The following is a 26,454-nucleotide window of genomic DNA, read 5'->3' as shown; positions in this document are numbered from 1 at the left end:
CATTTCACGTGGAACCTCGATTTTTCCTTCGCTCAGGTTCTACGCTGCCGAAATCATCCTCGGTCTGCAGTTCCTTCATTCCAAAGGAATTGTCTACAGGTAGGCTGGCTCTTTGGGAACAAGCCCTGGGATATCGGGATTCCCTGCTCTGGGTGGTTTACTCATCCTGCTCAGGTGACGGGAAGTGGTCAGTGTGCTTTTGTGGTGCAAAGTTCCACACCCAGGCTTCCCACCCAGAGCGATCGCGGACACTGATTTACCAACCAAGGAGGAAATTTCCCATCTCAAAGCCGAGGGGCTGCAACCTCATTCTGTTCTTTCTTTCCTTTTCTTCGCCCTCTCGCCTCCCTTTGTCTCGTTTCCTCCTGTTACTTTCTCTCTGGCATCTCACGGTTGCTTTCTCTCTGTCTCCTTTTCGTTCTTGCCTGTATCTGCCTATTGAGTGTCCTCCTGGGTGAGGGCGGAGGGAAGTCCTTCCTTGAACACTCAAACACGCCTGTGAAAACCTACATGCCTACACCTAGTCACCGTACCCAGGACACCACGTGTCCCCTCTTTCTTGAGCGGATATCCATCCAGAACTTACTGTACACCATCATCTCACAACCTTCTTGGATAAAAGCTAATGTACTTCAGTGTCCATTTCTCAAGGCACACTTGAACTCATTTAACATACAAATCTTCAAAGGCTTAGTTATCTAGTTTCCAACTCACTGCAGATTAGAGAGGGAGATAATTTGTTTATAAAAAAAGGAGCTAGACAGGATGCTGGCTGAGCAGCCGGAGGCCTGCACAGTGACCACGGTGAGAAGAGACAGCTGAGGACCTGACATAAAGGGGGGAAGCAGGACAAGCTCACAGCCCAGGAGGATGGGATCACCTGCTTTCCTGTGACCAGTGCTTGGGAAAGACCCCGACTCATTAGGAAAGGCTAAGTGATGCTCTGCACAAATTGCTGAAGACAGAAAACTGTATAATAATGTGGTCCAGAAGCTCTCCATTCAGGATGGTCCGTACCAGTGCCTACAGAGTAGACTGAAGCTCCGCCTGGGGAAACCTCTCTACTTCCAGGGGGTGCAGCCAAGTGTGGGCACCCTGTTTAGACCTGCCAAACCAGATGACTCAGGGGAGATTTAAGCACTCATTTTTCTTAAGCAGTCTCTCTGACACCCTTTGGATATACTTTTGTATTGGGTGGGGGTCTGTCTACAAAACGATAGGTTAAAAATCTGACATGATTCTTTAACCTTCAGGAAATTGAGATCTGATCAGCAGGATGGTGAAAACCCTGATCAGATTCCATGGTTTGTTTTTCTCCTTCTATATGAAATGCCTGCAATATCCCCAAAGTATACCTATACTGAGGCCCTCTAGATTGTGTGGGATGGACGGATAGGAAAAGAGGGAGGAAAAACTAGGAAGACCAAAGAGAAGAGAGATCTTAGAGCTGAAAGGGACCTCATGCCACCAAACCCCACATGCCCCAGTGCAGGCTGCTTCTCCACATTCTATCTCTTCATCTCTTGTAAATTACTGACACAGGACAAAAAGACAGTGAGGGTCCATGAGTGTCTTTAATATCATAAATTGTTTGGGAAATCATGTTTTCTGAAGTGCCTTATGCACCTCTAAGAAAGAACACTACATTTATTTAGCAGTGTACTCACAGGACTGTAGGAGATCCTGGGAATTCACTGAATAATTGGAACTGAGGGACGTCACCTAGCAGGTACATGGACACTGAGATGGGCCTTCAGAAAATTTTCAGCCTACAAGGTACCTTGTAAACTTACTCACTGACACTCACTGGGCTCCCGAATTAACAAGGAGATTCTATTAGTTTCCCTTTTCTGTCCACTGATGATTAGTTTCAAAGGGTTGCCAGAAGATTTAGCACAAATTTGATGACTTCAGCCAACAGAGTTTATCCCCTCCCAGCTCTGGAGTCCCAAGGTCCAGAATCAAGGTGTCCACGGGGCCACACTTCCTCTGCGAGCTCTTGGGGAGGGTCCTTCTGGCCCTTCCCAGCTTCTGGTGGCCCCAGGCGTTCCCAGGCTTGGGGTGTCCCTCCCATCGTCCCTCAGCCTTCGCCTCTGCCTGTGTCTCTTCCCTGTATGCCTTTCACATGGACACGTGACATTGGATTTAGGGACCACTCAGATAAACCAGGGCTTTCTTGGTGGATCACTGGCCTCCTGCCAGTGCGGAGACATGGGTTCTATCCCTGGGTCAGGAAGATTCCCTGGAGAAGGGGATCTACCCTTCTAGTATTCTACCCACTCTAGTATTCTTGCATGGAAAATCCCACGGACAGAGGAGCCCAGTGGGCTACAGTTCATGGGATCACAAAGAGTCAGACAACAGATAATCGAAGATGACGTCATTTCAAGATCCTTCACTTGGTTACATCTGCAAATACGCTCTTTCCAAATAAGATCTCATTCATAAGGTCCTGGGGGTTAGGATAGAAACATCGTTGCTGGGGAGGGGGTACCTTAAACCCACTACAACCGGTAACTTGGATGGAGCACCCGCTGAACACACAGCCTCTGTTAAGCATCATGGTGGGTACTGAAGCTATAGAAGTCCAGCCTCTGGATACCTGAGGAAGTCACTTTCTGGGTTTGTACTTTGTTTGGGGTTCTGGGTTTTTTCTGAAGGTGAAATATAAGTACACGAAAAGACACGAACAGCAAGGGAATAAGATGCTAATGAAGAGTGCCCGAGGGAGACTCTCAGACAGACATGCTCAGCCTAGGGTCCAAGGCAGAATGTGAGAGGTCTGTGATCATGGGTGGGAGAAAAAAGTTTTCTTTTTCACTAGACTCTAACTTGACATTTCCCTCAAGTCTAAATACAGGCAACACATCACAATGAAAGTGGGTTTAATTACAATGAAGGAACAAAGCCGAGGGCCTGCCTAAGGAGAAGACAGACGTATCGGAAGTGTGTAGTCCTCATTAATGAGAGCGTGATGGCATTTGAGTTTAGGATGGGAGAAACAGAACCGATACTGCTATGAATGTGAGATACACATTCCTGTACTGTGGGAGCATCCACGCCTCTGCTCAGACAGACTGCCCATGAGGCGTTGGTGCCGGAGGTTAGCACGCTGGTCCAGATGGAAGACGTCAGTTCTGGGGCAGCTGCTAGCAGCATCCGCCCACCAGAACAGGACTGTATCCCCTGCTCTCTGTCCCCGGCTGATCCGCTCACACAAGGTGAGAAAGCACTGAAAGGGAACCGTTACTCAGGACTTAATTGCAGCAGGCAATGAAGTGGTGAGGTAGTCACCGGCTCGTGAGTAATTCATTCAACAAATATTTATGGAACGATCGCCACACGCCACACTCTTGTCAGAGCATTGCTGTACAGTGAGTAACAGTACGCATTTCCACCCTCTTGAAGCTTAGAGTTTAACAAGAGAGAGAAATGGCGATGGCAACTTTAGAATGTGGATACTGATTACAAGCAATGTAAAACCTCAAACTCTTGCTTAAGCAGAAGCTAGGCCTCACTGAATGAATGGGCTTCCCAGGTGGCTCAGTGGTAAAGAATCCTCCTGCCAATGCAGGAGACGTGGGTTTGATCCCTGGGTTGGGGAGATCCCCTGGAGAAGGAAATGGCAACCCACTCCAGTATTCTTGCCTGGAGAATCCCATGGACAGAGGAGCCTGGCGGGCTATACGGTCCATGGAGTTGCAACGAGTCACACACAACTGAGCAACCAAGTAACAACTACTCCTTAATAAGTGAGAAAGGGAAATGGGTAGCAGCCAGCCTTTTCCTTGATGAGTCGGGTTTATCTGCACCCCTATCTGCATAGAAGTGAACGCATGTACGTGTTGTGTAATACTAAATACCACCCGACCCCAGACACACCAGGCTTCATTTCTGGAAGGCCCCTCTTAATATTGAGGGGTGCTGCTTTGCAGAGATGGCACATGACCTTTAAGCATCCCCATCTCGGCACCTGCTCAGCCATTCATACAAGAAATACAGATGGAGCTCTTGAGATGGGCCAGGCACTGCACCGGGCGTAGAAGGTACAAGACTGTCAGAGTGAAGGAAAGGGAAGTCGCTCAGTCGTGTCCGACTCTGCGACCACATGGACTGTAACCTACCAGGCTCCTCCGTCCATGGGATTTTCCAGGCAAGAATACTGGCGTGGGTTGCCATTTCCTTCTCCAGGGGATCTTCCCGACCCAGGGATTGAATCCAGGTCTCCCGCATTGCAGGCAGACGCTTTACCGTCTGAGCCACCAGGGAAGCCTGTCAGAGCTGGGCCCAGAAATAGCTTACCTGCCTGCGTGGGGCTATAATAGATCGAGCCCTGGGCAGAGACGCTGGTCACGGAGGAAACACCGTGGAGGAGAGGCTGTGAGCCCCTGAGCCATGCCGTGGATGAAGGGTTGAAATGAGAGAGGAGGCCAGCGAAGCACCCACGGGTGGCCTTTCCAGCTGTGCTGGGAGAAGACGCACGCATGTCCTTCTGCTCTGCCATCTTGATTTGAAAACCCCGATGGGACACTGAGGCCACCGTGTCCCGTCTTACACAGCAACCCCATGTCACCAAAACTGCCTTATTAAAGTGAGAACCTGCTTTGTTTTTCAGGGACCTGAAGCTGGATAACATCCTCTTAGACAAAGATGGACACATCAAAATTGCGGACTTCGGGATGTGCAAGGAGAACATGCTGGGAGACGCCAGGACCAACACCTTCTGTGGGACCCCCGACTACATCGCGCCAGAGGTAGGGTGCGCCCCGGCCCCTCCCCACCTCAGCACACCCCAGGCCAGCACTGCTGCTGCTGCCTCCCTGGAAAAACCAAAAGACTTTAAAGTGCTTTGGTGCCGGAGGTGTGTTTATTAATCCAAATACTTGACAAACGCAGCTACACGAAGGTGTTGCTAGTATCTCCTGGCGTGCATCTCGCCAAGCGTGAAGGACCCAGCAGGTCCATCCTGTCCTAGCTCCCCGCACCCCAGCCTTAAAATATATCCACCCTGCTCAGACCAACCGAAAGCAGCCACTGGAGAAGAGCCAGGTGGACCCAGAACAGGCTCTTGGGGCATCCACCTGCATTCAGTGGCTTCGTTTGGGACTAGAAACGCCCAAGTTGTGGTTTCCAGGCTGTGTCCCGTGTGAGCCTGGAGAGCCCCACGTTCTCATGTAAAATGAAAATACTTCTGTCTTGTGCTATTTCGTCACATGGGAGAGCCTATGAACATTTAAAAAAGAAACAAGCCATTGCTCTTGTATTCTGAGCCCCTGGAAGAGCAGCGTTTGCTCAAAAGGCATCCTTCAATCCTGCTTTGCCCACTGCCCTCCCCGCCCCCAGTTCTGGATTCCATGCCAGCTGCCCACCTGGGCAGATGAGAAAGACACCCCCTTGCCACGTGGTTCTTCTCGCACCATAAATTTGTCATTGTGGCTTTTCTGTCTTTGAATCTCTCTGCACTATTGGGTGATCGCTCTAATGCCAGCGGCCGTTTCTTTCTTTTTAAAAAGTATTTATTTGGCTGCACCGCATCTTAGTTGAAGCATGCAGGATCTTTTTTTTTTTTTTTAGTTGCATCACATGGGATCTAGTTCCCCAACCAGGGACTGAACCTGGGTGCCCCGCATTGGGAGTGGGGAGTCTCAGCCTCTGGACTACTAGGGAAGTCCCAGGACTGCTGCTTGTTCACTTTTTAGACATTTTATTTTGGAATAATTACAAATTCACAAGAAGCTTCCAAAAATAGTAAAGAAACATCACTCATATCTACTGTTCACCATTTCCCCTACCAATTCCATCTTCAGTAGCTATGGTGCAATAGCAAAACCAGGGCAGTGATGTTGGTACAGGTGTAGACGGTTCTGTTTTCTCATCTTGTCACTTGTATGGATCAATATATTCTTACTTTTATATCCAAGGATGGAGCACAAGGCTTGGCACATTAAGGTGCTAATAGAAACCTTTTCAAAGAGTGAATGAAGAATTGTTGATAAGTGTGTGAGTGCTGAGTGGTTGTTTGATAGACAGTGATGGGCCTCTGATTTCCAGGGCAAAACAAATTTAGCGACATATCCCTGTCATTGCCAAAGTAACAGCAGCATCTTCAGTCTGGGAAACAGGAGACTCTGCCCTGCACGTATGTATTTAGTTTTGACTGCACCTTTTTGAAATGTGAGCTTGGCCTCTGGTGAGCAGACTGTAGCTTTAACTGCCCTGTCTACACATGCCTTATGCCCCGCCCTATCTTGGGCAGCCCTTCCTTTTCAATCTCTTTTCTTTGTCATCTTCCAGAATTTAGCGTCCAAGACTGGCTTCTCTCTGCAGCTTCAGACCCATCCTCTCACCTTCAGTCATGCTTGTCTTCACACAGCTCCACTCCTGGCCCTTTCTCCTCCCATACACTCTTCATGAGCAGCAGATGTGTGACTGTGATTTCGAATCACTGCAGCCACGCCCAGACGTCTTGTCCAAACCCGTATGTCTGTTTTCCTGCTGAGATCTCCAACTAACTGGCACAGGCCATTCAAACATAGCAGGTTCCAAACCTGTTCTCTCTATTCTTTCTTGACCCTCCCAAATCCAAATCCTCTAAATTCAGACCTCAGGACTTCACACATCTATTCTCTTCCCTCCCCAGTCTTGTGAATTAAGATCCCCGCCTCCCCGTCACACACCTTGATTCTTTTTTGATGCTCAGAGTGAATCCCTTTGTGAATCAAATACGAGCTTCTCCAGTCCCTCCCCGTTTGGGGCAAAACAAATTCAGCAGCAAATCCCTGTCCAGGACCTTGGCACCTCTGGTTGGACCCCAGTGATGCCTTTTGACCTGGTTTTCTGCTCCAGGACCACCCAACAGCCAGTGCATCATTACATATTTTCACTTTTAGATCATCCTTCATCAGTTTAAAATGCATCGCCAGCTTACATGTATTTATTATACATTATCACCAGCTAGTCTGTCGCACAGAGTCAGACATGACTGAAGCAACTTAGCAACAGCAGCAGCAACAGTACAGCGTAAGTTCTAAAACATGCAGGAAAAGGATTTGGCTGAACTTAAGATGAAATAGTCTTAAATAATTATGACTATTCATAGTACGTTTTATGCTCTACTAAAATCATGAGGCTCGATAATTTTTAAAATCTTGGCTTAGTACTTTGTGATAGGCACTCAAAATACTGGTTCAGTTCAGTTGCTCAGTCATGTCCGACTCTTTGCAACCCCATGGACTGCAGCACAATAGACTTCCCTGTCCATCACCATCTGCCAGAGCTTGCTCAAACTCATGTTCATAGAGTCAGTGATGCCATCCAACCACCTCATCCCCTGTCGTCCCCTTCTCCTCCTGTCTTCAGTCTTTCCCAGCATCAGGGTCTTTTCCAATGAGTCAGTTCTTTGTATCAGGTGGCCAAAGTATTGGAGTTTCAGCTTCAGCATCAGTCCTTCCAGTGAACGCTCAGGACTGATCTTGTTTAGGACTGACTAGTTGGATCTCCTTGCAGTCCAAGGAACTCTCAAGAGTCTTCTCCAACAACACAGTTCAAAAGCATCAGTTCTTCGGCGCTCAGCTTTCTTCACAGTCCAACTCTCACATCCGTACATGACCACTGGGAAAACCATAGCCTTGACTAGATGGACCTTTGTCAATAAAGTCATGTCTCTGCTTTTGAATGTGCTGTCTAGGTTGGTCATAGCTTTTCTTCCAAGAAGCAAGCGTCTTTTAATTTCATGGCTGAAGGCACCACCTGCAGTGATTTTGGAGCCCAAGAAAATAAAGTCTGACACTGTTTCCATTGTTCCCCATCTATTTGCCATGAAGTGATGGGACCAGAGGCCATGATCTTAGTTTTTTGAATGTTGAGTTTTAAGCCAGTTTTTTCACTCTCCTCTTTCACTTTCATCAAGAGACTCTTTAGTTCTTCTTCACTTTCTGCCATAAGGGTGGTGTCATCTCCATATCTGAGGTTATTGATATTTCTCCCTACAATCTTGATTCTAGCTTGTGCTTCATCCAGTCTGGCATTTCTCATGATGTACTCTGCATGTAAATTAAATAAGCAGGGTGACAATATACAGCCTTGATGTACTCCTTTCCCAATTTGGAACCATGTTGTTCCACTGTTCCATGCCTGGTTCTAACTGTTGCTTCCTGACCTGCATACAGATTTCTCAGGAGGCAGGTCAGGTGGTCTTGTATTCCCATCTCTTGAAGAATTTTCCACAGTTTATGGTGATCCACACAGTCAAAGACTTTGGCATAGCCAGTAAAGCAGAAATAGATGTTATTCTGGAACTCTCTTGCCTTTTTGATGATCCAGCGGATGTTGGCAACTTGATCTCTGGTTCCTGTGCCTTTTTTAAAACCAGCTTGAACATCTGGAAGTTCTCGGTTCACATGCTGTTGAAGCCTGGCTTGGAGAATTTTAAGCGCTACTTTGCTAGTGTGTGAGCTGAATGCAATTGTGCGGTAGTTTAAACAGTCTTTGGCACTGCCTTTCTTTGGGATTGGAATGAAAACTGACCTTTTTCAGTCCTGTGGCTACTGCTGAATTTTCCAAATTTGCTGGCATATTGAGTGCAGCATCATCTTTCAGGATTTGAAATAGCTCAACTGGAATTCCGTCACCTCCACTAGCTTTGATCATAGTGATGGTTCCTAAGGCCCACTTGACTTCACATTCCAGGATGTCTGGCCCTAGGTGAGTGATCAGCCCAGCATGGTTATCTGGGTCATGAAGATCTTTTTTGTACAATTCTTCTGTGTATTCTTGCCACGTCTTCTTAATGTCTTCTGCTTCTGTTAGGTCCCTACCATTTCTGTCCTTGATCGAGCCCATCTTTGCATGAAATATTCCCTTGGTATCTCTAATTTTCTTGAAGAGATCTCGTCTTTCCCATTCTATTGTTTTCCTCTATTTCTTTGCATTGATTGCTGAGGAAGGCTTTCTTATCTCTCCTTGCTGTTCTTAGGAACTCTGCGTTCAGATGGTTAGTTTCTTTCAGTTTCTGGTTTTAGTGGCTCATAGCTAGAAAAGAGCCCTCACAAAGACGCAGTGTAAGATAGATGCCGCAAGGTATAAGGCAGGGTTCATGGTTAAGAACAGTGGATGTAAGTCCAGAATTTACAACAGCATTTTTGATACACCTGATTTAGCCAGCTTCCTACTATAACTAATGAGATGATCGTTTTCAGCCTGATGATAAAGTGACAAGGAGCTGGAACGAGGAGTAAGGCCCCTGCACTGCCCTCTTTGGCTTTACATCATTTAGCGTGGTCTTCATCCCAAGCCTCTTTGCAGGTAACTTTTTAAGGACCCGCCATGTTGTGAAAATGAGCTTAGTTCAAACAGAACCCAGCCATCCCCTTAACCAGGCCTACGACACAGGTGAATCCACACCTTAGGACAGTAAGTCGTCGTAACAGACACACCTCACGACATGCTGGAAACAGATGCCCTGGCTGACACACCAGCAGCTCCTCCTGAGATGAGGCTTCCTGTTCCCCTCTCAGGAAACCTAGTCCTTGTTCGGGTCTCTAAACCAGGGCTCAGATGTCCCTCAATTTTTTTAAACTCGCAAAAATGCAGATTCTCGTCTCTTCATCTATATCTTGTGGCACCGTCTAGGTGACCCCTGGAGTGCCTTGAACCGAGGGCCCCTCCTCCACTGCATCACCAGATTTCCTTTCCAGTGGGAACACCTGTCATGCCACAACTTTGAGCATCTTCAGGAGGTCCCCGTTATCGTCTGGTACAAGCCGAAACCCCGAGCGAAGGTCCTTAATCGTTATGTCCTGAGAAGCCCAGCTTCCCTCCTCTCCTGTGGCCCTGAACCGGGCACTTGGGATCCTGGGTCTGATAGCCCCCACCTCCAGGGTCATCCTCTCCCTGAAGATGCTCCTGGCTTCTTACACTAAGCGGTTGTTTCCTCCTCTGTGGCCCCGCAGCGCACATGTAATCGATTTGCCAGTAAACTGAATTTCGCACCGTTAAGGACCACAGTTTATCCACCTCGATGTCTAGGCTCCGCCCCCACCACTCAGAGCATCTGTCACCCGTTCCCTGAATGTGCACACCCAGCCCTGCACCTCAAATGCCCATCTCTCAACCTGTGCTGGATTCCCCCACCTCTGGGCCTCTTTTACACAGGAACGCTCCCTAGCTTCCCCGTTTTCCGTCAGAACCCTACCCATTTTCCAAATGGGCTCCACACACACGCCATGCACGGGCCTTGGTGAAGTTTTTCCTTCATCTCCCTCACTCTCCCCCGGGGACCCCAAAGATATGGGCGGAGATCCCAAAACCCAAGAAATTAAGGCATTCAGTGCAGTGTCAGGAACGATGCGTGAAAAAGCCGACTGTGCTCCTCCAAACCAGGGAACAGTCCCAGCAGTCCATGCCTCCTGGGGCCTTCTCAAAACCTCCCTTGTCCCGTCACTGCTATAAGACCGAGGGTCTGACGTATTATTGGAGGTCTACACTCATTTTGACAAAGAATAGGAAAACAGTAAAATAAGGAGACACCCTACTTTCTAACATCTACCAGCCACTGGGTCAAGAATTTTAATACAGAGAAGGTGCTCCCTGGAGAAGGCAGGAGTCATGCTGAGTGGGGGCACTGGAGGGCACTTGGTTTTCTAAGAACACTTCCTCTGCTGTGTACATCACCCGGTGAGCCATGTGCAGACCTCACATTACTAGCTCCACAAGGCAGATGGAATTGCAGCTCTCCTTTACTCTAAGAGAGAAAGAGGGACTCTGACATGAAGTGGTAACATTATGATTACCTGTATTATTTTGAGCAAAGATGGGGGGGACACAGGACAAAAGACAGCATGGCCAAGAGAAGGAATCAGGGTCTGAGATTCAGAAGGGGCCGCTCCAGCCAGTGTTTCTCCACCAGTTTCTTTAAAAATATAGACTAGTTTGAGCATGACCAAGTTAGAGCAAAGTTTCAATCCTGGAGACAACATTATAATGGAAAACGAACGTTGTATAGTAAGATCCCCAAAGACCAGGGTTCAGAACATAGCTCTTGACTAACCAGGAGACCTTAAAGAAGACGTGAAGACCCTCCCAGGGTCCAGTCACTGTCCTTTGTTAAACAGGGATAAGAGGACCTACCCCAGACGTTCTGTCAGTAACACACAAAGTAGGGGGAAACGCCAAGTACCCATCACAGACGTTTGCAGATTTTTCTGTTCATACCATGAATAACTGAATTGGCATTGTGCTTCTCTCTCCTAACTTAAGACTGAAACTCGTGATCACCTAGCCCTGGCAGACTGAATTCCCACCTTAACTGTCTCCTGTCTTCCACATTTCTTTTCATTAATCCAACAGAAATGAAGTTGTGTACCAGGGTGTGATGCTCAGAACGGCTTCTGGTTGCCCTGGGCTCCCCCTTGTGGCATATCCTGGAAATTGCACCTGAACCAGTCCCCACTTGAGGCAAAGGCCCCCGAACTAAGATTGTGCTGTGTGTGCTCATCTTTATTTTATCATTCTCCCTAGGTCCACTTTTACACTGTTCCTTAAGGTTATTTTTTGAACTTTAAGATTAACTTTGGTGTTCAAATATTAAGGCCAGTAGATAGCATTTTTATCCTGGAAGTCAGTGGCAGATTGAAAAATTCTGTTTGCAACTTGATCTTTATTTTTTGCAAATATCTATCAGCTTGTTGTCCTAGTCTGTCTCAGCATAGTCACAAAATTTGACTCTTCGTAACCATGACTGCTTAGGTTTAAGGGGTGGACTTGGTCAACCTCCTTGGCTGCTTGGTTAGCTACAAAAACTTTATGTAAAGACTCAGGACCATTTGCTTAGGTTGCTAGGTCACTCACTCATGTTCAACTCTTTGTGAACCTGGGACTGTAGCCCACCAGGGTCCTCTGTTCATGGGATTCTCCCGGTAAGAATACTGGAGTGGGTTGTCATTTCTTCCTCCAGGGGATCCTCCCAACTCAAGGACTGAACTCGTGTCTCCTGTGTCTCCTGCGTTATAGGCAGATTCTTTACCCAACAAGTGATCAGGGAAGCCCCAGCACTTAACAGAAAGTCCATAAAATCCATGGGTTTGGTTTAGAGGCACTGAAGGGCATAGATACACACCAGCTCTCCTGGGCTAAATCTGTCACCCACATGGTCCCGTCTCAGATGGGCAGATGAAGGGTGATGGTACAATTTCGCTGTTTCGCTTAGGTGGGGGAAAAAGAGGTTGATCTCAAAAATATTTGCTTAGTTTGGGCACTGCCCACTCATTTCTACCCAATCATTAACTTCTCAAAACATCGTTTTCAGTGTCATCTTTGCTAAAACTGCGCTCTGTCCTCATGAGTTATATCCTGGGTGGTCTTGAAAAGTCCATGCAAGATTTGAGTCAACCTCATTTTTATCCTCTGTGTCTTTGCCTCCTGGTCACACAGATCCTCCTGGGTCAGAAGTACAACCACTCTGTGGACTGGTGGTCCTTCGGTGTTCTCCTCTACGAGATGCTAGTAGGTCAGTCCCCTTTCCACGGGCAGGATGAAGAGGAGCTTTTCCACTCCATCCGCATGGACAATCCCTTTTACCCGCGATGGCTCGAGAAGGAGGCGAAGGACCTTTTAGTGAAGGTAAGAAGTGAAGTCAAGGAGACTTTTGTAAGATTAGCACTAGGTTTTCTGATCGTAAGATGTTATGGAAAGACTGGAATAAACTTTTTGACCAACCCAATACATAGTAAACAATAATTGTTCTGAGCCAGCCTTAAAGGGGATGGTTGCCATCTGTTTTAACTGAGGCACCAATAGGATGAACATGAGCTATCAAAATGAGTGTAAGATAGACCCTCACATGCATAATTTACAAAAGAAATCTCCAGCAACAATCCCTATACAGTCTATTCTGTCCACCTGAAACTGTAAAATTCCTAGAAGAAAACAGACTTCATCGACATCAGTCTTAGCAGTATTTTGGGGGATCTGGCTCTATAAGCAAGGGAAACAAAAGCAAAAAAGTAATATGTGACGGCATCAAACTAAAAAGCTTCTACACAGCAAACGAAATCATCAAAATGAAAACTTTGAATGGGAGAAGATACTTGCAAATCATATGACTAATAAGGGATTAATATCCAAAATACATAAAGAAATCAAAGAACTCAACAACAAACAACTCAATTTTTAAATGGGCAAAGGAGGACCTGAATAAACGGTTTCTCAAAGACATACAGGTAGCTAATATGTACATGAAAAGACGCTTAACATCACTCACCAGGAAAACACAAGTCAAAACTACAATGAGCTGTCATCTCGTACCTGTCTGAATGGCTGTTATCAAGAAGGCAAGAAATAAGTACTGATGAGGATGTGGAGAAAAGGGAACCTCATGCACTGTTGTTGGGAATGTAAATCGATAGGTACACTATGGGAAACAGTATGGAGATTCATCAAAAAGTTAGGAATAGAACTGCCACGCACTCATATGGTCTTCTACTTTGGTTATTCATTCGAATGACACAGAAACGCTAATTGGGAAATATATATGCACCCCTGTGTTCACTGCAATATTGTTTACAATAGCCAAGATACGGAAGCGACCTAAACGTTTATCCATGGATGAACAGGGGAAGCTATGTTGTGTGTGAGATGCGTATAATGGAGTATTACTCAGCCATGAAGATGGAATATTGCCATTTACAACACCATGGATGGATCTAGGGGGCGTTCTAGGTAGTGAAATAAATCAGTCAGAGAAAGACAAGTACCATGTGCTTTCACTCATGTGAAATCTGAGAAAACACACAAAACAAGCACAATGAAATAAAAACAACCTCATGGATACAAAGAACAGATTCATGATTACCAGAAGAGAAGAGGGTTAGGGGACTGGGCAAAAATAGATGAAGGGGAGTCAACTCTGTGGTGATGGGTGGTAATTAGACCTCAGTGGTGATCGCTCTGTAATGTGTACAGATGTCAAATTATAACGCTGATCCTGAAACGTAATTAAGAATCTCCCCCTTACCCTGGATGAAGATGTGGATAAGATGTGTGGCTTTCTGCTCATTCTTAGATAAAAGAAAAAGTTCTTGTCACTCCTAAGTCAGAAAACACTGTCTCTGCTGAGAAATTAAAGCTGTCCTGGCCAAGATACAAGTCATTACATCAGTCCTAACTTGAGAGCAAAGACTTCCAGCTCCCTTTCCTCCGGCCAGGTTCACGGCTGGCAGCTGCTCACTTCTGGAGAAGAGAGTGTGGTCACAGAGTACCAACTGTGTGCGCTTTCCCTTCGTCTCCAACTCTTGGGTTTCTGCTTCAGACCGGACACAGCAAGAGGACAGAGAGATTATGAAGAGAAAGAACGGCTCTTGTATGACTGGGGGCTGCCGGCTCTTTGAATCTGACGGGTTTTAAAGCTAAGACTTTGGAAGTTCCCTGGTGGCCCAGTAGTTAGGACTCAGTGCATTCACAATGCAGAGAGCCCAGGTTCAATCCCTGGTCAGGGAACTAAGATCCCACAAGCCACATGACATGGCCAAAAAAAAAAAAAGATAAAGCCAAGGCTTTGTATGGGATTCTACCAGGTGTCTTGGAAATGCCTGTAATTGGAGACAATTTGCAATGAAGCCCTTGAGACTCAGGCTGTTGAATTCATCCCTCAACCCAACTTCTGTATGAAACCTTAAGCCAGCAACACTCCATGTGGGTGAGACTCCTGCTGAGCAGAGTCCAGGGGCTGTCCAGATGGACGCAGGCCAGCCCTCCTGCCACATTCCTGACCCGTGTCCACAGGAGACATTGATGTATTTTTCACCCGGAACCCTTGATACTGCAGGCTCTTATCATCTTAGCAGCGATCTCCAGAATTTACTATCAAAGTAGGAGTCAGACCTCACCTGCGATAGACCAGACTTAAGCCTTGGCAGGCTTCCCTGGTGGCTCAGCGGTAAAGAATCCGCCTGCCAATGCAGGAGACACAGGTTCTAGTCCTGGTCTGGAGGATCCCACATACTGCGGAGCAGCTGAGCTCACGCAGCACAGCTACTGAGCCCGTGAGCCCATGGCCGCAGCAAGAGAAGCCGCCGCAGCACAGCTAGAGAGCACCCCACTCAACTGCAGCCAGAGAAGAGCCTGCAATGAAGGCCCAGCACAGCCGAAAGCAAACAAAAGTAAGAAAGGAGGTTACTTAAGAGAAAAAAAGAACCAGAACCCAGTGCTACAGACTCCAAGATCACTAACCATGCACCAGGAGAGCCCAGGGAATCAGTCCATTGCACAGACACACGATGCACGGGAAAGCCAACTGCAGATTTAAACTTTAAGTTCTCCTCTTTTGAAGATGCAAAACACCAGTACAGTGTGATTGTAGTAAGTTGTAAAAAAAAAAAAAGAAAGAAAGAAAGAAACTCATGCTTATACAACATGCTAATTACATATCTTGATAAGCACCTACATTTACTGAGCTGTTCCAGCAACTAGGTGGATCAAAAAGACCCACAAGTGTTAACCAAGAGCCAGCAGATCTAAGAAGAACTGCAAATGCAGGTGTTTTGAACAAAACAGAGTTTTGACTTCAGACAACTCATATCAGCTAGCTAAAATAAAAAGTCATTGAGGGAAATAATTTTTAGCTCTGCTATTCTTGTAATGAAAAGGGGATGAGAATAGGGTCTTTCAACATCAGATGCTATCAGTGGTTTTAAATCCAAACTTAGAAGATTATCCGGCCTATCTTTTTTTCACCAGTCTCCTTTTTTCTCATGAAGAACTGCTCAGAATTAAATTTAAACTGCCTAATACACTTCAGCCTCTCATCCGACTGTCAGCTTGACTAGGATGTTTCATATGTAGAGGCGGCTGTGGAGTTCTCCCTGAGGAATCAAGGTCTTGAATCTGAAGTGCTGACAGGGCCCCCAGAGGAGCCCCAGCCCAAGGTTGATGGTATTTAAAAATCTGAACCGGTACACCTTCAGCTTGCACTTTCTGATGGATCCAAACAGGCAGTAAACTTAGAAAACTCCCCAAATGACCAATCAAGTTCCCTTTTAATGACTGAACCACACATCTATAAAATGAAAGCTAATTTCAAAATTAACCAATTTTAAAAAAAAAGATGACAACAGTAAAAATTAGTTACAAGCATTGAATGTAAACAGTTTTGCTTTTCCATAATGGCAGCTTCAGGCACTATGACAGTTGGTACATTTATTTTACACCCTGGCTCTTGGAAGGAGTTAATTGAGGTATGTTAGTTGGTTCCAGCTGCTGTAACAAAACACCATAGACTATGCAAATTAAACAACAGAAATTTACTTACATTTCTGAAGGCTTGGGAATCCAAGGTCTGGGCCTGGCAGGTGGGGTTTCTGGTGAGAACCCTCCTGCCTGCAGGCACTGTGTTCTCGCGGACAACTCTGACACCTCCTCTTATAAGAACTCGCCTATCAGATCAGCTCCACCCGCATGACCTCATCCTTAAGCATCTCCTTACTCCCAGTTCACCCACACTAGGGGCTAGGGATTCATACATGGATTTTGAAGGGACACGGTTCAATCCATAGCATGAAGGCTGCCCTCCAAAGGCCTGGACTGTCAGAACTCACTAGAAAAAGAAAGCGAGGAAAAGGCTTGGGGGGGTCTGAAGCTGACATTGCAGCTACCTTTTCCATAAAGCTGAACACCTGTGCCTCCAAACCCAGCTCCTCCCAGCTCAGCAGAGGAGACGCCCTGGCAAGGACGCAGTGAGGGTGTAACCCAGCCCAGGTGGAGATGATGGGAGTAAGTCCACAGAAAGACACTAGGGTCGGGGTGGTTTCCAAGGAGAGGAAGACTGAGGAGGAGGAAAGATGCGGTGAAAAGTGCAAGATGGAAACTAATTTTATCAGCTTAGCTCCTAGAACCTGGGAGAACTATCTAGAGCAAGGGCATGGGCCTTTTACTTACTAACGTCAAGTTTCCATCTTTTAATTACTCAGCAATTAAAAGGACAGAACTATTGAGTTACCAAATAAGCAAAGGACATTAAAGTGAAAAGAAGAAAAAGTCAGTCTCTGTAGGTCACGTACTGTATGAGCCCACGTCTGTAACGTTCTTGAAAGGACAACACTGTGAGTTGTAAACCGGATTAGTGGCTCCCGGGTGTTAGGGATCGTGGCGGCAGGGGAGTGACCATCCAGGGGAGCCCCACGGGAGATCTTTGTGGTGGTGCGGCAGTCCTGTATCCCGTGTGTCTTCATGGCCGCCCAGACCTCCGCGTGTGATGCAGCGCGCAGGACCAGGCGCACGCGTTGTGCGCGTGTCGGCCTCCTGCACTGTCGTCGTGTTACGATGGAAGCGCTCGGGGAGACCAGGCAAAGGCGCGCAGGAACCGCCTCTACTCTCTGCAACTTCCTGTGAATCTACGTGTATGATCTGAATGTTTGCGTGCTCCCAGAGCCTCACATGTTTCAGCCCTCGAACTCGCAAAGTGACGTTATAGGTCGTGAGGCCTTTGAGGGGCAGTTAGGTTTAGATGGGGTCATGAGCGTGGGGTCCTCAAGGTGGGATTAGTGTCCTTACAAAAAGAGGGAGAGAAAAGAGATCGCTCCCTCCAAACGTGCGCCAAGAAAAGGCCACGTGAGCCCGTGGCAAGAAGACGGCCGCCTCCAGGCCAGGACGAGAGGTCTTACCGGAAACTGACCATGTCAGCACCTCCTGGACTTCCCACCCTCAGAATCACAAGAAACAAACGTCTGCTGTTTAAGCCTCCCAGTCTGGGGCGTTTTGTTACAGCAGACTGAGGCCCTATAATTATTTCAAAATAAAAAGTTTAAAAACAAAACTAAATCTAAAGCTAAATTCTAGCAAATACCCTTCTCCACTTTAAAAAAAAGTCACCTGCAGAGTTTCAGTGGCAGGGGAAAGATTTACTGTGAATGTAGAAAGTGAATTTTCTTATTGAATAGAGCAGAAACAAAGACAATTAAGGATAAAGAAGGGAAAGAAAAAGAACCAGTTGTTGAAAGAGGTTTTAAATCCACGTGGAGGAATCTGGGCTCATTCTTTCTCATGTGAGCAAGTAGTCCATGTCCTTGCTCCGTGGGAAGATCTCCCAGGTTCTAGGAGCTGGGCTGATAAAAATTGGTTTCCATTTTGCGATGTGCTGATTGTAAGACTGGCCTCTAGTTTCATCTCTGCATCTCTTTTGCTCTATGATTTTAATCCAACAGCCCTCACATCCTTGAGCTCCCTTTTCTGTAAAAATCAAAGGTATACTAATGAATCATTTTGAGAGAAACTCCCTCTAGGGAGTTACATCTAATGTTGTGAGACCCAGAAGTAATGGATCCTCTGAAAAAGGTGGGCAGAGTATTCACTGGCCTCTGTAATGGCAGTGGTGTCTGCACCGGGCTCCACCCTCTAGTCCGGCAAGGGCGTAGATGCATGTAGTGCACGGAACAAATGCATGTCAAGAGAGGCTGTGCCCCAGCGAGAGTTACAGCTGGGAAAGGGGACCACTGACAAAACCAAAAGACAGACTACGAGGGAGAGGGAACGTTTGCAGACGGTATGATCAACGAGGGGTTAATAGCCAGCATACGTAAACAACTCACACAATTCAACATCAAAAGAAAAACAACCCAATTTAAAAATGGGCAGAATTTATCTCAGGGCTTTCTATTTTGTTCCATTGATCTGTATTCCTGTCTTTGTGCCCGTACCATATTACTCAGCCATTAAAAAGAATACATTTGAACCAGTTCTAATGAGGTGGATCGAAACTGGAGCCTATGATACAGAGTGAAGTAAGCCAGAAAGAAAAACTCCAATACAGTATACTAACGCATGTATATGGAATTTAGAAAGATGGTAATGATAACGCTGTACGTGAGATGGCAAAAGAGACACAGATGTATAGAACAGTCTTCTGGACTCTGTGGGAGAGGGCGAGGGTGGGATGATTTGGGAGAAAGGCATTGAAACATGTATAACATCATATGTGAAATGAATCGCCAGTCCAGGTTTGACGCATGAGGCAGGTGCACTGGGATGACCCAGAGGGATGGTCCAGGGAGGGAGGTGGGAGGGGCTTCAGGATGGGGAACACGTGTATACCCGTGGCAGATTCATGTTCGGCAAATCAAACACAATATTGTAATTAATTAGCCTCCAGTTAAAATAAATTTATATTAAAAAAAGAAATGAAAAAAATAAAAAATAACAAAATTAAAATGGGCAGAAGACCTTTTCCAAAGAAGAAATAAGGATGGTCAAGAGGCACAGGAAAAGATGTTCAACATCATTAATCATCAAGGAAACACAAATCAAAACCATGAGATGTCACCTCATATCTGTCAGAACGTCTACTGCAAAAAGACAACAAATAAAAAATGTTGGTGAGGAAGCAGAGAAGAGGAAGCTCTCCTGCACTGTTGGTGAGAATGTAAATTGGTGCAGCCATTATGGAAAACAGCATGGAGGTTCCTCAAAAAACTAAAAATATTTATAATAGCAAAGATGTGGAAGCAACACCTGAGACTTCATCAATGACAAATGAATAAAGATGTTTTATATACATATGTATGTATATATATGCACATATATATATACACACACAATGTAATACATACACACACACACATCCAATATAATACTGTTTAGCCATACGGAAGAAAGAAATTTTGTCATTTGCAACAACATGAATGGACTTAGAGGGCGTTATGCTAAGCGAAAATAAGTCAGACCTTGTCACAAAGAGTTGGACAGGTCTGAGCGACTAACACTTTCACAGAAAGGTAAATACTATATCACTTACATGTGGAATCTTAAAAGTACAGCAAACTAGTGAATATAGCGAAAAAGCAGCAGGCCCACCGACACAGAGAGCTGGTGGTTACCAGCGGGGAGGAGGGTGGGGTAACACAGGGTTGGGAGGGGAGGCACAAACTCTTAGGTGCAAGATGGGCTAGAAGGATGTATTATTCAGCATGGGGAATACAGCCAATGTTTCGTAATAACTAAATGAAAAGTAAACTTTAAAACTTGTGGGGAATGTCTTCTTTAAGGTTTAAAGAATTACAGCGGGAACACAGCTGTCCAGTTGATGGTGGTCAGAGACACGCCCCTTTCTTCCTCATTTATTCGTCCAGGATGTCCTGTCTGTTTGGAAAACGATGAAACACTATTGATCCCAGACAGAAACGCCTCTCCCTTTAGTAGAAAGAGCTGTCTGAGGAGGGACTGAGGTTGGAGGGGAGATTCCAGTGGCAGATGCGAAGCCTGGGGGTCGAGGGGAGGGGGCCATCCGCAGCGTCCCAGCACTGCTTTCTTGCCCAGACAGTCGAATACGTTTAAACAAACTCCAGCTGCATCCTGGCCGTTTATGTAAGAGATGTGCTTTCTCCTACAAATGTAAACCACACTTGTGACAGCTTTTATGGACGAAATCAAACCTTTCTCTGTAAGCATTTACTCCTCTGGTGCAGCCTCCCCTGTGGCGGAGACGATGACTGCCAACAAGGTCAACGGGCATCTTCAGGACCAGGGTGGGGAGGATCAGCTGCAGGGCAGAGATGATAATTTACTCATCTGTGCAAAACTAGAAAGGATTTGGAGTCCTGAAGCTGGAGATCACATTACCTTCTCGTTATTCCTTTTATCTTCTAATTTCTTTTTTACCTTTCACAGGTATATCTGCTAGGCTCAGAAAACTCTTTCTCATGATTCTCTTGGAACAAACGCCCCGTGTTACTGGGGGAATGAACAGAAAACTAGTGTGTGCACACTTGGCCTCAGGCAGCTGTTATACTTCTAACCTGATTCCCTGAAGCATTTAATTATAACAACATGAGGCTAAGCTTTTCCTCAGAGCATGAGTGTGACCCTAAGAAAGCAGCTTTGTAAGAAACCAAACTTGGTTGATGGCAGTCAACCAAACAACAAACAAACACCCTGGTCAGTTACCCTCTGCTGGTGTGTTTTGCAGACCAGGAATTAGCACACACCTGCGTGTGTGTGTGTGTTGTTGTAACCCACAGAACAGACCTGTAAGGAGGATTCACTCACCTTACTGATGAGGAACCTGGCTCAGAGCCTCTGTGACTTGCTGGCAGCCTCATGAATAACACAGGGCAAAGCTGATTTCTATCGAGGTCTAGATAATTAAAAAAATAGCATTTCTAGAGCAAAGCTCAGACTCTGGAATATTCAGTAGACCTGTTGCCACTAGTTTGACTTGAGTCGATAGTTTAAGACAGTTGTAGAAAAAGAAGGCTCTGAAATCAGGTGGCAAGAGCCAAACCCCTCTCCTAGTGGAGTCAAGCCTTGCGGTCCAGGCTCCTTGCATCTGAGGAGCCTGGTTCATCCCATGAGAAGTAACTGCTCCCTTTCTGCTCCCTTTCAGCTCTTTGTAAGAGAGCCTGAGAAGCGGCTGGGGGTGAGGGGAGACATCCGTCAGCACCCCTTGTTTCGGGAGATCAACTGGGAAGAGTTGGAAAGGAAGGAGATCGACCCGCCATTCAGACCTAAAGTGGTAAGGGGCCCCCAGGACCCTGAGATCCTGCCAGCACCATCCTCACGTCACACCCAGGCTGCCTGGACCCTGACTCCCTACCCACCCTCTGGGGTGCTGTTCTTGGAAGAAAATCTTCTTTAACCATAATCAGGCTATGGGGCTGGGGAGGGGGATGTAACTCATTTACTGTGTCCGCAAATGTAGCTGCGTGAAGAATGGATCACTGAGTATACAGGCCTTAGACCGAATATGTGTGTGGACAGGTAACCCTGAGATGCAATGTGGAGCTTTGCACGGATGCATTCAGGCTTTCAGGGTCAAGTCTGTGTGACCCAAACCTGAGCATAAACCCTGCCTCCTTTAACAGGAATTTTGGAGCCATGTGTTCTGTGATATTTGTGAAATTTTCCCTGACACGTGTCATCTGGTCATGTAACTACAGACCCTAATGGTAATTGGTAGATGTTTTTTTCATGTAAGAAGTAAGGTGGTGCTTAGAAAAAGACAGGTCTCTAAATTCCCACTGGCAAGAGTCACCAACCTCCCTGAGCAAGGGCAGAACTTTCTGGGCACTGTAAATGAGGCAAAGTTGAGATAAAATATGTTCTGAAGGTAGATGGTATGTGACGGAACATACGAATGCACGTGAACAATTACGACTGAGCAACTTCACTTTCACTTTGCACTTTCATGCATCGGAGAAGGAAATGGCAGCCCACTCCAGGGTTCTTGCCTGGAGAAGCCCAGGGACGGGGGAGCCTGGTGGGCTGCCATCTATGGGGTCGCACAGAGTCGGACACAACTGAAGTGACTTAGCAGCAGCAGCAGCAGCAGGATGGTCACTTTCATGTTATGTACATTTTACCACAATCTTTAATTTTTTTATCATGGTAAAAGTCACATAATATAAAAACATACTATTTTAACCACATTTCACTGTTCAGTGGCACTAAGGACATTCACAAGGTTGTACAACCCTCACCATCATCCAGCCTCCTGAGTTTTGCACCTTCCTCAACTGAAACCCTGTCCCTGTTAAACACAAACTCCCCAGTAGTACGTATACACAATGGAATGTTACTCAGCCATAAAAAGGAGCAAAATTGTGTCATTTGCAGAGACATGGATGGAACTAGAGACTATATCATACAGAGTGAAGCCAGAAAAACAAACGTCGTATATTAACACAAATATGTGGAATTTACAACAGTATACAGATGAACCTATTTGCAAGCAGAAACACAGACCCATGTATTTGTAGAGAGCAAACATATAGATTCCAAGGGGGTGGGGAGAGTGGGGTAGACTGGGAGATTAGGATAGACATATTTATCACAATTTTTTTTTTTAAGAGTAAAGCAAAGTGGTGCATTTGCCAGCTCTACCCTCATTCCTGGTGATTCTGAGAATAAGATAGCAGTGACCTGGGCGAATATGAGCCCTCTTTGCACCAGGTGGCACAGGCTTGTGGATTTCAAAGACTGCATTCACTCTAGAAAACGTCTTCTGTCGTTACTTGTGGTGGTGGATGGCCAGTCAGGGCAGTGTGTCCCCGAGCCAGGAAGAGTTAGTTATTCTCAGCATTTTCCGAGGGTCCTACAGGGCTGGCCCCGGGCACTCTTCGTATTTGTAACAGCACCATTTCTAATACACAGGTTAATAATTTAGAGAGTCATTTCTGCCTTGTTCCAGCTCATCAGGGCAGTGTCGTTTGTCTCGACTTCCATGAGAGACTATGATGGACTTGATGTTCTCTGCACAAAAAAATTGGACCTTTGATCTGCTCTTTCCTTGTGGGATGATTCCAGATGCTTCCCACAGGAAGGCATTTCCATGACCTGCAGTCTAAGCAGCTGTTTGTGGGCAAAGGCCAAAGAACCGTTGACCTCAGCAGCTCTGGGGGCCCCTTAAGAGTGGAAGGGCTGACTCTAAGTCATGCTCGTATAAGGGTGAGATTGCGTAATGGTTGCTGTTAATCTTAGAAAGTGGAAGCGCACACCATACTGAGCCGTATTTGTGAACAGGTCTGTTTTTGGTCATGGGCACCAGTAGATCGGGTGGCGTGAAGGGAGGTCACCTTAATCTGTCTTGTCTGTGGAAGACAGCCCAAGAGGTTTAATAATAAAATTAGCATGGGATTCTTTTCCCATTCAGGCCATTAAAGAGTAGAGTTCCCTGTGCTATACGGTAGGTCCTTACGAAGAATCTAAAAAAAGAGTAGTATTTTATGTATTTTTATATATATATATATATATATATATATAAAACTGATTCACTTTGCTATACACTTGAAACTAACACATTGTAAATCAGTTATACAGCAATACAATGTTTTAATAAAAAATTAAATGACTTAAAAAAAATAAGATGACTGTGGGTAAGGGGAATGAACAGTAGGGAAGGATGTTGACAGAACAGGAATGTATAATCTGCAAAACTCCTCCCCTCCTCCCCTCCCAACCCAACCCCTACCTCCCACTACTTCTCCACCCAGGGTCACCTGTAGATTAAAAAATCAGAGGTCAGACTGGGGCTGACCATTTTCCCGAAGGTTGCCAATCCCGCCTCACGTAAACTTATTTGAATGTGCAAGTCATAGAATCCCTCTGTATGTATTTATTATACTGTTGATAACACTGATAATCCGGGGTCTGAGAGATGGTCAATAGAAGTCCCATATGATCAGCTGTAAGTGTTAGTTTATTTGCAGATGCCAGCTTTTTCACATGCAGATTATAGCCTTGATGGTGAAAACAAAGATAATGAGTTCAGTGGCTGATCTTCTCTTTTTCTCCCCACCACTTAAACTCTGATCCAGAAATCGCCATACGACTGCAGCAATTTCGACAAGGAGTTCCTGAATGAGAAGCCCCGGCTGTCATTCGCAGACAGGGCGCTGATCAACAGCATGGACCAGAACATGTTCCGGAACTTTTCCTTCATGAACCCAGGGATGGAGAAGCTGATATCCTGACCTCGCCTCTCTGGAGGATTTGCCCTCTTCCCTCTGTGAACTGGTTCAAGCAGACACTCCTTGGGTTCCTTTTCAACTTGGAAAAGAAAAGAAACACTCAACCATAGAGGCTGAGCCCCTGGGAGCTCCTCAGCAGCTTTGTCTGTAGCAGAAACTAGCTCTGCTTCACTGATGACTGTGGCCAGTCTTGAAGTTAGTTTCTTACTCACTGTAGCTATTTACTTGAAGATGGATCTCCATGCTGTGAAAGATCTGAAAACTGAACTCTGCTCTGAGTTATGACTCTTCACCTGGGCACCAGCTACTGGTCCATGACCTACGTGTTGACTCAAGGAGCATAATCTGAACCTCTCAAGACTGAAGACAGCACATGGCCTGGCGTAGCACTGGATTCCATTCAGCCACAGACAAGTCACCACTAACCCATTTCATTCTGTTCACACCTGTGCAAGTGTAAGGGGGAAGGGGTGGAGGAAGCCCTGAATAGGGTCTTACAGGAACTCTTCATAATAAACATAGCTTATAAGTTGAGATTTACAAATCCATTCGTTCTGATTAGCGAGGAAATTCATGGGAGAAAGGAAGGTGGAGAGTGTTGGTGTCATTGATATGAAAGGTTGACTCGACCCCTACTCTTGTTACCTTGTCAACATAGAAATTAGAATCCAATGAAGATTTAGTCATAGAATCATTTTACTCCTGCCAATAAAACTTTCCCACCCATCCATTCTCAGCTGATTTCAGTATCAGTGGCCGTTTCTCATTATCATCCTCACATTAGAACAGGAGAAAAAAATGAAATGTGTAACTCTTCTAGGGAAAAGAAATCCCATTCCTTTATGATACAGTTACTGATGTTTTGATGACTCGTAAGTCTCTTGAGAGAGACATCTTTCAGGATAAACACCCATGCATGCTATTCACAGTGATCTTATTTAATAAGAATTCTAGCTATACCTGTTTAAAGTATCTGTGTTGTTTGTATATTTTGATAAAATGTTATGGCTTCATGACAAAGAGATGGATACATAAAAATGGAATAAAAGAAAGATGCCTCTTCATAGTTTAATTCCCTACTCATCCCCCTCACCCCCAACTTGGTTCTGTTTGGGTTATCATCTGTTTAGCTATCATTGAGGTGGTTTTAAATTTTGAGAATCATTCAAAATCCTCAACCAGAAGAGAGGCTCAGATAACCCTGAAGTTATTGGTATTATATTTCTCTTTCTCTTTCCTACATGATTTCTTTTTCCACTCACTTTCCAACATACTTTATTCCAAATTCCCTACACAGTCTTCCACGGACCTGTGGGATCAGGTCTTGAGTTTTCCACTCTCAACTTTGCTCCAGCGACTTCAGTCACAGTGGTCTCCCCGTCACGCTGGACGTAGTTCTGTCTCAGGGCCTTTGCACTTCCTGTTCTCAGCACCTGGGATGCTCTTCCCTCCAACAAGATTCTTTGAAGGAATGATCTCCAACACCCGAATTCAGCTCTGCCTCCTAACCTCTCTCCTGACACTGCTTCCTCCAATGACAGCCTTCTTTCCTGTTCTTATGGAATGTGCTCAGTCCTTATCTACCTCTCTGCAACTTTTGATACAAAGTTTAATACGAACTGTTTAATCTCCAGCCCCATGGATGTTCTGACCTTTCCTCTTTCATCACCTCCACCTTTGATGAACTCCCCACCTCTAGCTGGCGTCACTCCCTCCTTCTTCCCCAAATCACCTCTGAGGCCCCTCCCCGCATTTTTGTTTAACGTAGTTTTCTCTTATCCCATGCCTTTAAGGATCCTCAATGCAATCATCTCAATCCTCATCTCCAGTTTAGGCTCTCTGCCAGGCTTCACGCAGGTTCCATTAACATGTCCTGTTTTCTTAAGATCTTTCTATCTCTTGCTTCCTAATTCTAATAACAGCACCATCATGGACCTGGTCATCCAGGCTCAGAGCCACAGAGTTCTTGTCAACTATGTGCTCTCCCTTTCTAACCTCCCTCCCT

At 45.8% G+C, this 26,454-nt stretch overlaps 1 protein-coding gene across 2 annotated transcripts in view; it reads left to right on the top strand.

Moving 5' to 3' along the window:
• PRKCQ (protein kinase C theta) overlaps positions 1-25,511 on the top strand; it is a 154,550-nt gene extending 129,039 nt beyond the window's left edge. For both annotated transcript variants that reach the window (XM_052650657.1, XM_052650656.1), the window contains exons 14-18: positions 37-99; positions 4,616-4,754; positions 12,430-12,618; positions 21,368-21,496; positions 24,297-25,511. In XM_052650657.1, coding sequence (XP_052506617.1) covers positions 37-99; positions 4,616-4,754; positions 12,430-12,618; positions 21,368-21,496; positions 24,297-24,452 — 676 coding nt within the window. In that variant the 3' untranslated portion in view covers positions 24,453-25,511. The remainder of the gene's footprint in view (positions 1-36; positions 100-4,615; positions 4,755-12,429; positions 12,619-21,367; positions 21,497-24,296) is intronic.
• Positions 25,512-26,454: the final 943 nt, after the last annotated feature.

This window comes from Budorcas taxicolor, chromosome 13, assembly GCF_023091745.1.
Source record: "Budorcas taxicolor isolate Tak-1 chromosome 13, Takin1.1, whole genome shotgun sequence".
Classification (NCBI taxonomy): domain Eukaryota; kingdom Metazoa; phylum Chordata; class Mammalia; order Artiodactyla; family Bovidae; genus Budorcas; species Budorcas taxicolor.
This window is presented reverse-complemented; position numbering and strand designations above follow the sequence as displayed.